The 14,966-nt window shown below is 33.9% G+C and overlaps 2 protein-coding genes and 1 long non-coding RNA gene across 4 annotated transcripts; 2 read left to right on the forward strand and 1 right to left on the reverse strand.

Annotated features, from left to right (window-relative positions):
• Nucleotides 1–1,009: 1,009 nt before the first annotated feature.
• LOC138333541 (uncharacterized) lies at nt 1,010–7,505 on the reverse strand. 2 transcript variants are annotated; one of them, XR_011209992.1, is made up of 4 exons: nt 7,367–7,505; nt 2,375–2,454; nt 1,617–1,838; nt 1,010–1,091 (listed from the first exon to the last, which is right to left on the reverse strand). It is a non-coding gene; the product is annotated as an uncharacterized lncRNA (long non-coding RNA). The 2 variants fall into 2 exon arrangements; XR_011209991.1 differs by lacking the exon at nt 7,367–7,505 and adding an exon at nt 2,982–3,086.
• LOC138333540 (chorion class A protein L11-like) lies at nt 6,229–7,960 on the forward strand. The gene is made up of 4 exons (XM_069281985.1): nt 6,229–6,385; nt 6,755–6,827; nt 7,387–7,630; nt 7,874–7,960. Exons 2-3 carry the CDS (start codon nt 6,767–6,769, stop codon nt 7,611–7,613), a joined length of 288 nt encoding a protein of 95 aa, XP_069138086.1. The 5' UTR covers nt 6,229–6,385; nt 6,755–6,766; the 3' UTR covers nt 7,614–7,630; nt 7,874–7,960.
• A 2,473-nt stretch (nt 7,961–10,433) lies between these two features.
• Nucleotides 10,434–14,332, forward strand: LOC138333542 (uncharacterized). Its single transcript, XM_069281986.1, has 3 exons — nt 10,434–10,489; nt 10,679–10,767; nt 12,874–14,332. The coding sequence occupies exons 1-3, from the start codon at nt 10,464–10,466 to the stop codon at nt 13,986–13,988; spliced, it is 1,230 nt and encodes a 409-aa protein (XP_069138087.1). The 5' UTR covers nt 10,434–10,463; the 3' UTR covers nt 13,989–14,332.
• Nucleotides 14,333–14,966: the final 634 nt, after the last annotated feature.

Consider the following 14,966-nt stretch of genomic DNA (forward strand, 5'->3'; position numbering starts at 1 on the left):
GTGAAATTTACAACAAATTACAACTTTAACAGGTTTCCTAAATTGTTCTTGTTTCGGTAGGGGTCGGTACCTGGTGTTGTATCCATGCAGAGTTAAAACAAAATGGCGACTGCCCGTCCTAAGAAACGCAAGGGGTTGTCTCAGAAAGGAGTTTTGAAAAAAAAATATTGAAAAAAAACCTTTATTATTTTTTTAAAATCTCAAATGTATATTTTTTTAACTTGCATTGTCAGCTTTAAGCATTGAGTGCTGGTGCACCTCTTGATAACCTGCACTGCAGGATTTTTCAGGTTGGGTGGCTCGCTTAGTTTCACAAAAGGCCTTGGGACTCGAATTGATATGTACATGTACGATAATGACATTTCTATATTTTCATCATTACTCGTCCACTACTACCAATCTTGTAGCAATACAACACGCCTTATACAGTGTTCAAAAGAATGTCAGTCTTTTGTTCTTATTTCAATAAAAATATTTAGAGACGAAATCATTTATATACGGATGAGGAACGAAGTAGAACATAACAGCCGGCGCTTTCGATCTTGTTCAATGGGGGCAGCCAAGGGGGAATTCGGAGTGGACTGAGTTGTGTAAAGTTTTCTGTTTATGTACTAGTTTTGATTTTTGGCCTTCATTTCTCCCCTTTTTCTGGACGGGGTAAAGTTTCTTTCTAAAATCCTCTATCTCTTTGGTAAATTAAAGTGTTCATTCATTTCATACGATGTACCCTTTAGTTTATAGTTCGACTTATTTTACATCAGCCATATTCTTGTAGTGAACAAATTTTGCTATTATTGGTTTCTGAATTCTGTCCTTTCTTCCTTTTTGCCGATACGGTGCACATTTGCAATTAGGTACTTGCCAGCGTTTTATTTCCCTTATTCGTGTATTTACTACTTGTGTGTCACATTGAGATTTGTTAGCGAGTTTGTTTATCTTTGATTTCCTTCTTTGCCAATTGATGATTGTGTTATAATGGCTATTTGGTGCATGACAACAGACACTTTCATTTTTGTCAAAACATATTTAATGAGTATTAATAAACAATTTGAAAATAAATAAGATGACAATTGTTGCGTGACAAGATCAATCTGAAAAGAGAAAACAAGTATGAATTATATGATATTTAATACATAATTTAATATTGTATATTTTCTGTTATTCCAGTTATTTCACTTTTATCCCTTTTTAAAGGAACCAGTTTGCTTAATGAAAAGTAACCTAGTGCTACAATATTAATTAGTTGTAAATATATAATGCATTAATACAGATCACAAAGATGAAAGATTGTTCCGTTTTTGCATGTTAGAGTTATCTGCCCTTTGCAGTTAGTTATTGATTGTGACGCCATGTGTTTATGAGCGTAACGTCATATTGTTCAGTGGAAATGATGTGTATTTTGCTTACGAAATAATGACATCACAATCGATTACTTCCCCCAAAATTGTTAACTCTGTAATATGCAATGACGGAATATATCATGTCTTAAAAAACCATAAGATGTATTTTTTCATTCGAAATAATGTGTCACAATCCGTGAGGGATTTAACACTATAATATACAAAGACCATAACATGCAATTAATTAAAAAGTGATATTTTTTTTTATAGAATTACCTGGAATTCATGGTTTTTAATATCCTCCCATTACAGGACTCCGTCTCATAAATCTACTTCCGTATCCACGTCCGAAACTTCCTAATCCATAGTCTCCAAAGCCACCACGTCCGTAGTAATTATTTCCGTATCCAGAACCAAATCCATCATAACCCGAGAATCCAACATCTTGTCCATAGCCGTAGTCCAACATTGATCCCAAACCAGAGCCAAAGGAATTATCTGTAAGTCCAGGTTTCAAAGATTACCAATCAAAATCAGTTAAGTTATTTTTTCTGCTTATAATTTTTCCAATAACGATTTCATTATAAAGGGATCAATAGTATTGGACATCAGGTATTCATCAGGCATCTTAGTCCTATTCTTACACAGGTATACAAACTAAACACGAAACATATACTTTTTGGGGTATATGAAGATAATGGTAACTCTCTGATGAAGAAAGCTATTTTCATTATTCGTATTCACTTTACTTCTTTCAGTAATTATTTCTTTTCAAATTACGAGTGACATGATTATAGATATACCATAATATATCTATTTGGTAATATTAGCGCTATTCATATGCAGGTTAGTGTGTTTGTAAGGGTTAATGAAATTATTTTAGTAACTGGTGAATGATAATGATTTGCGATTTTAGTGAAATTTTGATCCGGTATTGTAAATTAATCTGATGGAAAACACCGATGGAAAACACATGGCCTGAACTTGTTCTAAATCACATCGACGTTACAGTAAAGCCATTCATATAGACTTACCATAATAATGACAAAGAGCACCAGCCACGAGGCAGGAGAGAAGGAACACTACTTTCATCATGGTTTCGGGTTGGTATGAACTGTAATATAATAAAGATTATCGATCGAATTAACATAATAATTTGGGAGAGATTCCTATGAAAAAAGTTGAAAAGTATAATTTGAAACCCTAAGTTTGAAGCCCTTGATCTTGAGATTTGAGAAGAAAAGGTATATGGCATTTTTTTGCCAAGGGGGCCTTCAGCGCCAAGATGAAACACGAATACAACAGTCTATCAAGCATATTGATATATAATTGGCATGTCGGGACCTCATCCTAATATTAGGATTCTCTCAACTGACCAACTTGCAAGGCAAAACTCAATAAACATACGGAATTCGAGTTTTCGCTTTGATTTTCAAGTTATAACGACCACAAAATTCTCCCTTATGTTGCTTGATATGTTCTCACCAGAATATGTTTTTTTTTCGAATGCAAATCATTATAAAAAGAGTTGTAATAGTAACTGTGATTAAATTTAGTGTCACAAATACAAAGATTAAGTGTTAAGTGTGCAGAGTGAGGCAATATATCGTAGATACAAGTACATAAAACCAAAATACTTACGGTAACGTTTGTAGGATGCGATGGTGAAAGAAGATTTAGAATGCATGGCTTCAAGATATTTCTTCTCCATATTTATACTACTTTCTATGGAAAATCAGGAAATTCTTGTCAACTATGATTCGTATAAAAATGACAAAAATCGTACTTATGACGGGAAGTAAGGGTCGTGACGTAGCCATATATTTCCAGTGAACTCTGTCAAGTGAGTGATGTCAGTAAACAGCAGCGATAAAAATCGCCGGGGGCAGTCCTATACACCTTCGATTTAGTGTGTATCATTGTATGATGTGCGTCACTGTAGTTACATGTATATGAGTTTTATAGGGTATTTTGCAAACGTTGCAAAATGTCGTTTTTTATTTCTGCTGTTCACATATAAATAAATGTTTGAAAGTAATTCTAGAAATAAAATATATCTATTTTATATTAGGACTACTGAAAAGGCTACGCCAAATGGCAAATCATAGACTAGTAGATAATTCATAGATTTACATAATGGATATAGTTAATAAATTTGACATACAACACCATAATACAAACTATTTTATATGTATAAATATATTAAAAATTTAAATGCTGAATGTTAATTGAAGATAAACACATTTGACTGAAAATGAAACAATATACATGTATATATATATATATAATATTGATAAGAAATTAAAGTCAGTTTGTTTACAACAGTATTTCGATCAAATAAGAAGGGATACCGATAAATTATAGATGAACAACTTAAGTACCTAAGCGTGAATATTAGTGAATATGACGAAAATCAAACATAACCATCATTATATTTTAAATTTGTAGAAAACTACAACGGAGTGACCTTAGGTGCAAAATAAAATTTACTATTCAAATGTTGGATAGTTAAAATATGTATTTATAATACCTCTCATGACAAGAGGTAATGGACCTTAACGGTCACCTGAGTTCGGATACGGAATGAAACAAAGGCATTTGAACAGTATGTGTTGGCCCATCAAGCCCTTGAAGTCAGGCAGTGATTTTTATTTAAATTTGACTTTGTTTTAATCTATGAAGAGTATTTGGCTTCATCAAATCTGTGAATTCAGACAATTTTTTGAAATTTTAGTCATTTTGACCCCTTTTGGCCCCGCCCGTCTGCCCCTGGGGTCTGCCATGACCAATATGGATATGTATGATGTTAAAATACTATCTCTTTACTGTCATTCTAACAAAATTTGATTCATTTTTTATGAGAACTGAGTTATTGATTTTCATAAATGTGTTTTTCCTCTATTAACTGTAGTAAACTAAACCCCCTCCCCAGAGGAAAACGCGAGACCCCAAGGGTAATATTCACAATTATTGTAAAGGACCTTAAGACCTTTCCGCTTATGAAAAATATTTGATTCTACCAGAATTTCAAAAGATTTTTGAAAGTTTGGCCTATATGTATTTGACTATTAAAGATGATACTTGGTTCACTACGTTTACTTTTGAAACAGGTGTCCCTGGCTGTTAATAGTACGTTAATTAATCAAATAATTAAACACACCATTCCATATGAGGTTTTGGTGTCATGCCTGTACATACATGTATATACCATTTTAATCTGTGTTGATTTTCCATATTTATGAACTGAATACTGGCTATGTTCAATAATCTTAATTGAATTTATATGAGCCATATGTGGGCGAAAGTTTCGACATATTTTTATTCTTCGTTAATCTATTGAAAATCATAGGTTTGATGACTTAAGCTTATATTTAGGAAATCGTTCAAATGAACAGACAACCATGTGTAGTGCCTGATAAACGTTAGATAAAACAAATGACAATGTAGACAACACATAAGCTTCATGGTCTGTCCGTATGTATTCACTTCAACTGCTGTATATGACTAACGCAATTAAAGACCATATCTATGATAACTATACATTAACTGTCGTTATAAATTTAGGAGTAGCGTTCGTCTGCCGTACAGAAATTATTATATTAGTAAATTTTCTAGAGGTAGGGCTATATATTTTTATTTTGTACTTGTTGCATGATCTTAAAAGGCGACTTATTCTTAATCCTCTTCTTCGTTTTAATGACTTATTATTCATAACATCTCCGCTAAAAACCACTCCCATTTTGACTTTAGTATTTGTCCCTCTGTGGAAGTTTTTTGCTTCGATTCACTTTCCAAGTGTTTGTTTGGTGTATTTACCTTAATGCGTCTCAGTTTAACACTATTGTAAAGAGACGCACAACGAATATACCGCAGGCTCCCAATACATAGACATTCACATACAACACATCGCATAAGGAGATTATGTCCCTGAATTATATCAGCAGTTAATATAGTGTCAAGTCAAATCAACCAACTAACCAAAATGTTTCCACCTGGCGACAACAAATTATAACGACATTTCCTCCAAATATGCATTGGGCGATTCGATTCATCTATTTAAAAGGTCATCAGAAAAAGACTTGTAATGAGAAATTGTCAAATCAACTACATTGAAGAAGTAAGAATAAGTACATGTATCTGTATTTTAATCAGATTGTCTCACATTTGGCATCAGGTCATGTGTTAGGAAGGCTTTGGAGTGCGTACACACGCAAGACACCGCATGACTGTTAAAAAGATGTTAATTTAATCAAACTAACAATCTCATATACGTCATCTGATACCCGTCTATATTGTGCATACTGTCCGCACCTCGGGAAGAGAGAACAGGGCTTTACTTTTCTGAATATATTGTATATTTGTTTTACGCTGTCTATTTCTTAAAAAATACGTGTAAGATGATCTGGGTCTCAACTTTAAATCTTATCGAATACGTTAATATAGGAAGAAGGAAAGCATTGTCTAATGTGATCTCTGGTGCAATGCAATATTTGGATCCAATGATTGTCATTTTTATGGGCATATCTACTTGACCGTAAAATATTCTGTAATTTCTCTCAACATTATTTTATTTCAATGTTGATGACTTTTCATAAACAGTCATTCGCCTCATTAACGTCATGAACACATCTATAAATCATATATTATAAGGTTTTATTGAGTTCGGACATGAAATAGGGATGATAATATTCCCTTATATATTAGTACAACTTTTATATACAAAAAAATCTCAACAATTGATTAAAACATACAATAAATGGACAATGACATTAGGTTCTTTTCGATATATGGCCGTTCTGTTGTACAGAAAGCTTCGGACAGTTTTATTCGTCCACGGTGTCCTAACGATATCACACACTGGACACAGGTCACTGTAAACGTCATGTCCGTTACCGGTCATTTGTCGTCGGTATTGTCACGATATTTTATCGAATACTTTTGACAAGAACTTCCTGATTTTTCTGTGCAACTCCTATAAATATGGGAATAATCCTCTCCGAATCATTCTCATGCTTAACTGGATACAGAACCATACCAACAGCTAAGTAAGTACCAAGGACATGCATTTAAAATTATTTTATTTTTTCCATCATCAACAATTAACACGATTGTGGACTGTTAAACTACTTCATACCGTTTGCCTCTCAACAATTTTTATCAACACTGATTTATGATTTATTGGCGCTCTGTTATGCAACAATGGTAATATATGTCCCGATATTCTAAAGCACTCTTTAAATTTGCTAAATAACTGATTGAAAATAATTTATCGTATTTTACTCTGAATCGGTGATGACTAACAATTATCAACAGTTTGATGATAACTCGGCGTTATATAGTTCCTACCAAACGTATACGTTTGAGATTGTCTTAAAGTCAATTTTCAGTAGAATTTGTCAAATCTTATTCTGTAGCTACCTGTCACCATGATGAAAGTAGTGTTCCTCCTCTCCTGCCTCGTGGCCAGCGCCCTTTGTCATTACTATGGTGAGTTACAAGTAAAATAACATTATGAACTCATGCTAATCATCAATTATTTAGAGAACATTTGATATTAAAATCATAAGTGTGCTACCTATAAATCGCCATAAATGAGTGAATTATCATATGTGATATATATATATATATATAATAATAATTTAAATTTACTGTGATATGATTTTTATCATAGCACTACTACTAGTATTATTTATGAAAAGATATTTGACAAAAAGACGATATCCGGCTCCAATGTGACGTTTTCTGACCATACTGACCATGACGTCATAATTTCGTTGACGTCGAAATAGTGATATTACCACGGTGTTTTGATATCATATGGTCGCTAAACAGGAACTGCATTTAAGTAATGATTTGAACATGAACCACTATCCACCATCCACTTATACAGGTTATTAGTCGCGAATTACTCATCTAAAAATTTTCGCTTCATGAAATTTGTTAATTAAAACGTAATCAAACACCACTTCACCAGTTAAATAGTCTAGTTTTAACCAAAGTAACTACAGTGTCATAAACATACTTACATCCTTCATCTTCATTGCAGGAAACTCTTTCGGAAACGGTTTTGGATCACAATCTTTTGGAAATGGCTTCGGGTCATTTGATGATGGATTCGGAGTTGATCCCGGATTTAGTGGTTATGATGGTTTTGGATCCGGATATGGAAACAATTTTTATGGACGCGGACTAGGAGGCGTCGGAATAGGCAGTTTCGGACGTGGATACGGAAACAGATTTATGAGACGAAGTCCTGTTGTTGGTGGATATTAAAATAGCAGACAGCGCAGGTAATTGTACAATTTTTGTGGTTAAATACTGATATATTTTGGTTGCGGTTTATGTGGTTATTTTTAATTTATGATTGATGACTTTTTATATAAAAATATTTCTTATAATATATTACAGCAAATCGATAGGATGTGTAATTGTATAATGAAGGTAACAGACGCTGATTAACGAAATGAAAACAATTTAAACTGTTTACAAATAATGTTGGACTATGTACTTAATATCTTCTTCTTTCATTACAGGTTCATCGTACCTAGTACATCTTTATCACTGCCGTCATCACCTGCGTCATTTAATTTATTATCAATAATATTTTCTAAATAAATATGTTCAAAACAAACGGTTTCAGTTTTGATATCAATTCATATCAGCAAGTGTGATCCTCGGAAAATCGAAATGATCCTTCGAATATACAATGAATGAAAGCTTATGAAGTGTTAATACAAAATTCCATTTTTAAAAATTTCCAATTTTTACAATATTTAAAGACAACAATCGGCTACATCAGATTAAAGTATGCGTACAATGTTGAAATACTAGATTAGATATGTACATTTTATCGGAGAAAAAATAAAAGCTTCAGATTGAAAACGTATAAACAACTTTTAAGTTCAGAATAAAAATATGAATGCCGAATGAAATCTAATAACAACGCAAAATAAATATAATATTTGAAGTGTTGATTGTTGGCATAGCTATCAACATAATATAGTATTCTTTACATATTATATATTAATATATGGTAACAAATAACAGACATACGATATTCAAAATCTGATCCTTTCAATAGTGCCCGAACACGAACAAAGACGGGTTATGTTCAGACAGGTGTTTTTAAAAATATAAATGTTCACCAGCCTTGGTTTTTCTTTAGAGGATCGTTTGCGAAATTGCCAATCTGATTAAAATACAAATCCTTATTATCACTACGTTTGATAAGAGGATCTGAGAACATCCTATTAGGGGTCACGTCAATAAGACCTTTGAAATGGCCAATCAAATTGAAACTGCCAGAATTTTGACTGGGGACGAAATAGTTTGAAAAAGCTGTCCAAATTATTTTCGTATATGTAGTCATCTCGCCCGAAGTGCACAACAAAGCTAATTGTATTTGTATACTGGGACGAAAAGACGTTTTCAATTGATGTTGTAAGGTGTAGAATCTGTATTTGCTCTGAAATACACGTGATATAATGGTCATCTGGACGTGACCCCTTATGGGATATCGTCATATCCTCTATTGAACGGAGTGGTTATAAGGATCTGTGTTTTAATCAGATTGCGAAATTGCCATAAAGCTTCAAAATATAATAAACATCTGGATTCAGTAATTTGTAAAAGTTTTATATCTGTGATAAAAGTTTGACAATTTTATAGACAACACATCAGTTAAAGGGACAATTCAGTGAGGCTAATTCGTTACAATACCACGAAGCAAAATATGACATAAATGTATTGTTCTACATTCCTTATGAAACATATGACAAGAAATAGTGACAAATTCCACAACATTGTTAAGTATTTTGATTAATACCATTGAAATTTCAAAATGTTGATCAATATGATTAAGCAGGTACAACATGTACGCTGTACCCTTACCCGAGTCAAAGTCACGCACGTTAAACAAATGCAATACATAACCGCTGAGGAGTTGATGAAATTTATTTTTAGACAAGAACATGCATCTAATAATGTTAACACAACTGTAAGAGCGTTTTGAGTAGTTCTAGACAAAAAAATCGTTATTACACAGGCATGGGTCAGAGTTCGGAATACAAGGCTATGTGTAATGGCGATTGATCATTTCACATACAATTGACTACAGTGGGCTTTTCTGGCATATCAAAGTAAACCCAGCTAATCTAATTTCCATAAGAAGTGGTTTGTTTCCGAAATATGTGCAAGTTTTAATGTACTTTTAGACCGAATTGTCCCTTAAGAAATCTAATAGTAAACAACTTTAAACATCTGATGAACTATACGATGCAGATGTGATATATGGCATAAACTTTGTACTTTTTGTAATGGTGAAGATGAAGTACTGTATATTTCCGCTCATATTTCATTAACCTTAATATTTCAGGGTTGTATGATGTAAAATCTTTTCATTAATACACGTTAATGCTATTATTATTAAATTACATTTATTAAACATTAAACTTTTAGAAATAATGAAAAATTAATATACAACTGTTACATCTAATTAAATCGTGAACAAATTTAATCATCAAAATCCAATGATAATACACCTACCTGTTTTGAAATCGGGCCTTATCCTATTGTGACGATTTTATTTCTTAACCAATTTCAATTCTCCCCTCGAATTTTTAAATTTGTAATGCCCATCAGGAAACTTGCGTACTAAATCATTAAAAATCCATGGTGACATGTTAACGGAAGATACATTACAGCACATTAATCCTTATCAGAGATGTGAAATCTGACTGCATGTTACCACATAGTGGGTTTATGCAACCACACAACGTTGGGACAATGACTCAATCATGGCGGACTGACGTAATTTTACCTTGACGGAACAAGAAACTTACTGATCCGCGGTCATACTAATGACCAATTTGACTAATTAAAAGTCTACTGTTTCCTTCCCTGGTCGATTTAAACAAAGTTTATGACTTGTCCTGGTAAACCGCAAATTGTGCATCTTACTTCAGCATATGCAATGACGCACACCGCTAGATTTGTTACACATTTGTTCCATCCAATACTAACAAACGGGGAAAAATTAATAAAATATCCGTGTTTCAAATATAAAAAATGAAATTATAAGCATATAAATATGAAGTGAAAATTCGATACAATACAGTTCGGTTGATGGTGAACGTATATACAGATTTAAAGTAAGTACTACTAAGAAACATTCATTTGCAATAACTAGTAACATTAACTTCCAAAGATATTATTAAGACTAAGCGGGTAATGTTTTTTTATTTACTGTGTATATTTTGATAAATTCATTCCATTAAATAGAAGAATAGATTATGCTGATATCTAAAGAAAACATAATTCATAACTGATATTTATTTCAGCTCTTGCCTATCCAAAATGACGTTACAGTTGTTTGTCAGCGCCTACCTGATTTCTTGCGTTTTATGTGACACCTACGCACCATCTTACGGTGAGATAACCATAATTTTTGGATTACATTTGAGGGCGTTACATTTGCTGCATATGAGAATTAGATATTAGCTATTAGACAATAATGATTCCCAATAAGGTTACGAACTTTACGTTTGACCTTGACTTATATGGAAGGTTTGTTTTTTTTAAATTCAATAAAAGTGATGATTGTTATTCTTGCTTAAAGAGGCTGCACCGCTGACGAATGGTATGGTTTCTCTATCAAATAGAACATACGATTTAGTATTCTTCTTCAGTTACAAAAGTAACTTTTTGCACACTTGCCACTATTGAAAAAGTTTGAGCTTCTTTTACCTGAGACGAAGTCTCAAGTGACCTATTCTAATCGCCTTTTGTCCGTCGCCATGCGTCGTCAGTCGTGTGTTCGTAAACAATTTATATTTTCGACTTCTTCTCAAAAACCACTGAAGCAATTTCAATAAAAATTTGTCACAAACCTTCTAAGGCATAAGGCCAATCAAAATTGTGGATGATATTACCCCCACCCTCCAGGGGGCTGTTGGAGGGGCCAAAAGGGGTCAAATTAACTATAATATCAAAAATCTTCTTCTCCACTCACAAATGTGGTAGAATCAAATACTCTTCATAGATAGAAAGGTCTCAAGGCCCTCTACAAAAATTGTGAATTACATGACCCTGGGGTGTCGTGTTTCCCCCTTGGGAGGGTGTCAAGTTTACTATAATTTATATAGGAAAAACACATTTATGAACGTAATTTGCTTATTTGTTCATAGGAAATTAATCAAACTGGGTTAGAATTTTTAGTCTATTATAGCATTTTATCGTCATATCCATATTGGGACCAGAGGGGTAAGGCCAAAAGAGGTCAAATAGGCTAAAACTTCAAAAATCTTTCTTCTAAATTCACAGCTTTAAAGGAACCAGATACTCTTCATAGATTGGAAGGTCTTAAGGCCCTTTACAAAAATTGTGAATTGCAATGCCGTGGGATCCAGATTTTCCCCTGGGGAGGGGGTCAAATTTACTATAGTTTATATAGGAAAAACACAGTTATGAACATTATTTGCTTTGTTTTCATAGGAAATTAGTCAAACGGGGTTAAAATTATAAGCCTGAAATAGCATTTTAACACCATAACCATATTGGTCCTGGCTGACCCCCAGGGACATAGAGGAGCGGGGCAAAAATTGGTCAAAATGGCTAAAATTTCAAAAATCTTCTTCTGAATTCACAGTTTTGATGGAACCAAATAATCTTCATAGATTTTATAAAATCACTGACACTGACTGACTTCTAGTTTGGTTTTGTAGTTTAACGTTGGCAAAGCAAATTGGAATTTTAAGCATAAGTTTTGGTAACATAAACTAACTATCAAAATGAAAAACAAAAACTAAAAATTCTAATAGGAAGGAATTTAAAGATTTAATACGTAAATACCTTTTACAGAACAGATTTGAACCAACTTTGCAATGCTCTTTCTGTATCAGCACTCAGGTGATCGTCAAGGCCTCTTGTTGTTTTAATTAGACACATATTTACACGATTAAAATATTAGTTATTGTTCAAATGAAGAGTACATGCTCTGTCGGCGAAGGAGCATTCTTTCGCAGCTATTGACTGGGACAACTTATTCGCAAACCATTCAATTTAACTGAATCTATGCAAATATAGATCTCTTTTCTCTCTAAATGTAACTGAAATATGTCTTTTTACCGCGTGATGTATTCAAGGCACCATTTTACTTTCGAAAATCTCACCTATCAAACAATACACTAGAAGTTCAATAGAAATAACCATAGCTGATTACAAGCTTTTGTTTGTTTGATTACTTGTATATAATTAACGTCCTCTTAACTGCCAGGGTCATGTAAGGACGACCTCCCATGTATTCAGTGTATGAAATGCGGATGTTTGTTATGTCTTCTTATATAGTGAAACTCTTGCCCTTTTATAGTGCTATTTCACATGCCACCGAAAACACCAAGCAAAGCACCCCACCTGGTCAAGCTTCGTTTTTAATACTAGTGTTCAGTTATTGCAAGTCTCCGCAATTTTTTCTGCCAAATATTGTTTTGGCAAAGTTGTGTTTTAAAATAACATAAAAAAAACATCATTTTGATAGGTTCAAAGAAGGATGATGTCATAGTTGACGCCGGATTCAGCAAAGGAACAAGGAGGATTTCCGGAAGCGGAGTGGACTCTGGCTTCACAAGTGTTGGAGGGATCGATTCTGATGGTGGTTTTGTTGGACGTAGAGATGGGTCGAAAGGTGTTGTAACAGGCCGGAGGGGAGGACCCGTAGTAAAACATGCTATTTCTGGAAGCAGAGGAGGCCTAGAAAGTGTGGTAACTGGCCGAATTGGAGGATCTGCGATTGAGGGTATTATTTCTGGACGTAGAGGAGGACTAGAAAGAGTGATATATGGCCGAAAAGGAGGATCTGTTATTGATGATGTTATTTCAGGACCCAGAGGGGGAAAAGAAGGTGTTGTAACTGGCCGTAGGGGAGGATCCGTCGTAAAGCATGTTATTTCTGGAAGCAGGGGAGGTCTAGAAAGTGTGGTGACAAGCCGAAAAGGAGGATCTGTTATTGATGATGTTATTTCAGGACGCAGAGGGGGGATAGAAGGTGTTGTAACTGGCCGCAGGGGAGGATCCGTCGTAAAGCATGTTATTTCTGGAAGCAGGGGAGGTCTAGAAAGTGTGGTGACTGGGCGAATTGGAGGATCTGCGATTGATGATATAGTTTCTGGACGAAGAGGAGGACTAGAAAGCGTGATGTATGACCGAAAGAGCGGACCAGTGACTGGTGGTGTTATTGCTGGACGTAGAGACGGACTAGAAAGTGTTGTGACCAGCCGCAGGGAAGGATCTGTGTTTGATGATGTTGTTTCAGGACGTATAAGAGGGTCTGTGATAGGAAGCGAAGTGTCTGGTCGCCAAAGAGCTATAGAAGGTTTAGTATCAAAGGGGGCTGGTATACATCGCAACCAAGGAAGTGGTATAGGCTATGGTAGTGATGACATCCTAGCTGTACGAGGAGCCGGAGTAGACGTCGTGGATCGTTTTAGTGGACGTGATACGGGCTTTAGAGGGAATGATGGATTTGTTACTGAACGTGTAGAACGTCGATTTGGACGCGGGGATGGTGTCTGGACGGACAGGAGAGACGAAACATGGATCGAAAGAAGAGGAAGTCAAGTTAAACCTATTAAACCCGTAAGGACATATAATTAATGCTAATAGGAAGATATATCATATTTATCAAAGGAATGCTGTACATCGTTTAAATATGCCAAAGACCTTTATGACTATTTGTTGTATTATCCATACATAAATATTTATAATTGATAATAAAGTACTTATTTCTCTAAAAAGTAGAATTGGCATTTATATTCAAATCGATCGGTTTGTTACTTTTTCAGTGTTTAGTGTATTTGATGATCATATATATGCTGTATTTGAAATATGTTATTTTATTTGTAAAAAAGTATGCCATAATTCTAATATTTGGACTCGCAGAACATTGTAAGAAACACGAACACAAAATATTGAATAAATATTGTTGTATGGAATACTTAGAGATGTCTATTTGCCGTTATTTGTTTTAAGAGTCGATATAAGTTAATTGTCTATAAAGCGTATTGGTTGGGTGGCTGATTTCCTTATTATGACTCATATTAATTATGCATGTCACCCAAGGACGTATTTTAATCAGATTGATTGTTTAAAAGCCGGTAAATCGTGTTTTATGTAAGTAAATAGTCAACACCCAACTAAACGTTTGCTTTTGACGATTTCAAATATATTTAATATATGCCGATTTATCTAATGAAAACCCAGCGAACTGTATTGCAATATTATTGAATAACAACACAAACACTGTAGGCTAATGTAAAAGAAGACCGTATCACTATGTACAATTATTCTCTTCTTTCATCATAATGTTTGACTCTGAATTTATTTCATCATTTTAATTCCTTATTTCGATTACGAACGGTGTTCATGATCGTGGATGAAAACCGAACCTAATTATAATTTTAATATTGTTGAATTTGTGCAAAGCTCATATTAATATACAGATCATTTGACCTGTGAAATAAAACAAAAATACGGTATTTCAGGAGAATATAAATCACTTTGTTCCTAGTTAATATATAAAATCAAATATATGTATACTATATTAGTATATGGTAAGGGAAGTAACTCGTATTT

The sequence above is a fragment of the Argopecten irradians genome, chromosome 10 (assembly GCF_041381155.1).
Source record: "Argopecten irradians isolate NY chromosome 10, Ai_NY, whole genome shotgun sequence".
Classification (NCBI taxonomy): domain Eukaryota; kingdom Metazoa; phylum Mollusca; class Bivalvia; order Pectinida; family Pectinidae; genus Argopecten; species Argopecten irradians.

Excerpts from the sequence above, each read along its gene's own strand:
- LOC138333540 (XM_069281985.1), top strand. The coding sequence starts at position 6,767 with ATGATGAAAGTAGTGTTCCTCCTCTCCTGCCTCGTGGCCAGCGCCCTT. Across the intron at positions 6,828-7,386 it reads CGCCCTTTGTCATTACTATG|GAAACTCTTTCGGAAACGGT; the intron begins GTGAGTTACAAG and ends TCTTCATTGCAG.
- LOC138333542 (XM_069281986.1), top strand. The coding sequence starts at position 10,464 with ATGGTGAACGTATATACAGATTTAAA. Across the intron at positions 10,490-10,678 it reads AACGTATATACAGATTTAAA|CTCTTGCCTATCCAAAATGA; the intron begins GTAAGTACTACT and ends TATTTATTTCAG. Across the intron at positions 10,768-12,873 it reads CACCTACGCACCATCTTACG|GTTCAAAGAAGGATGATGTC; the intron begins GTGAGATAACCA and ends TCATTTTGATAG.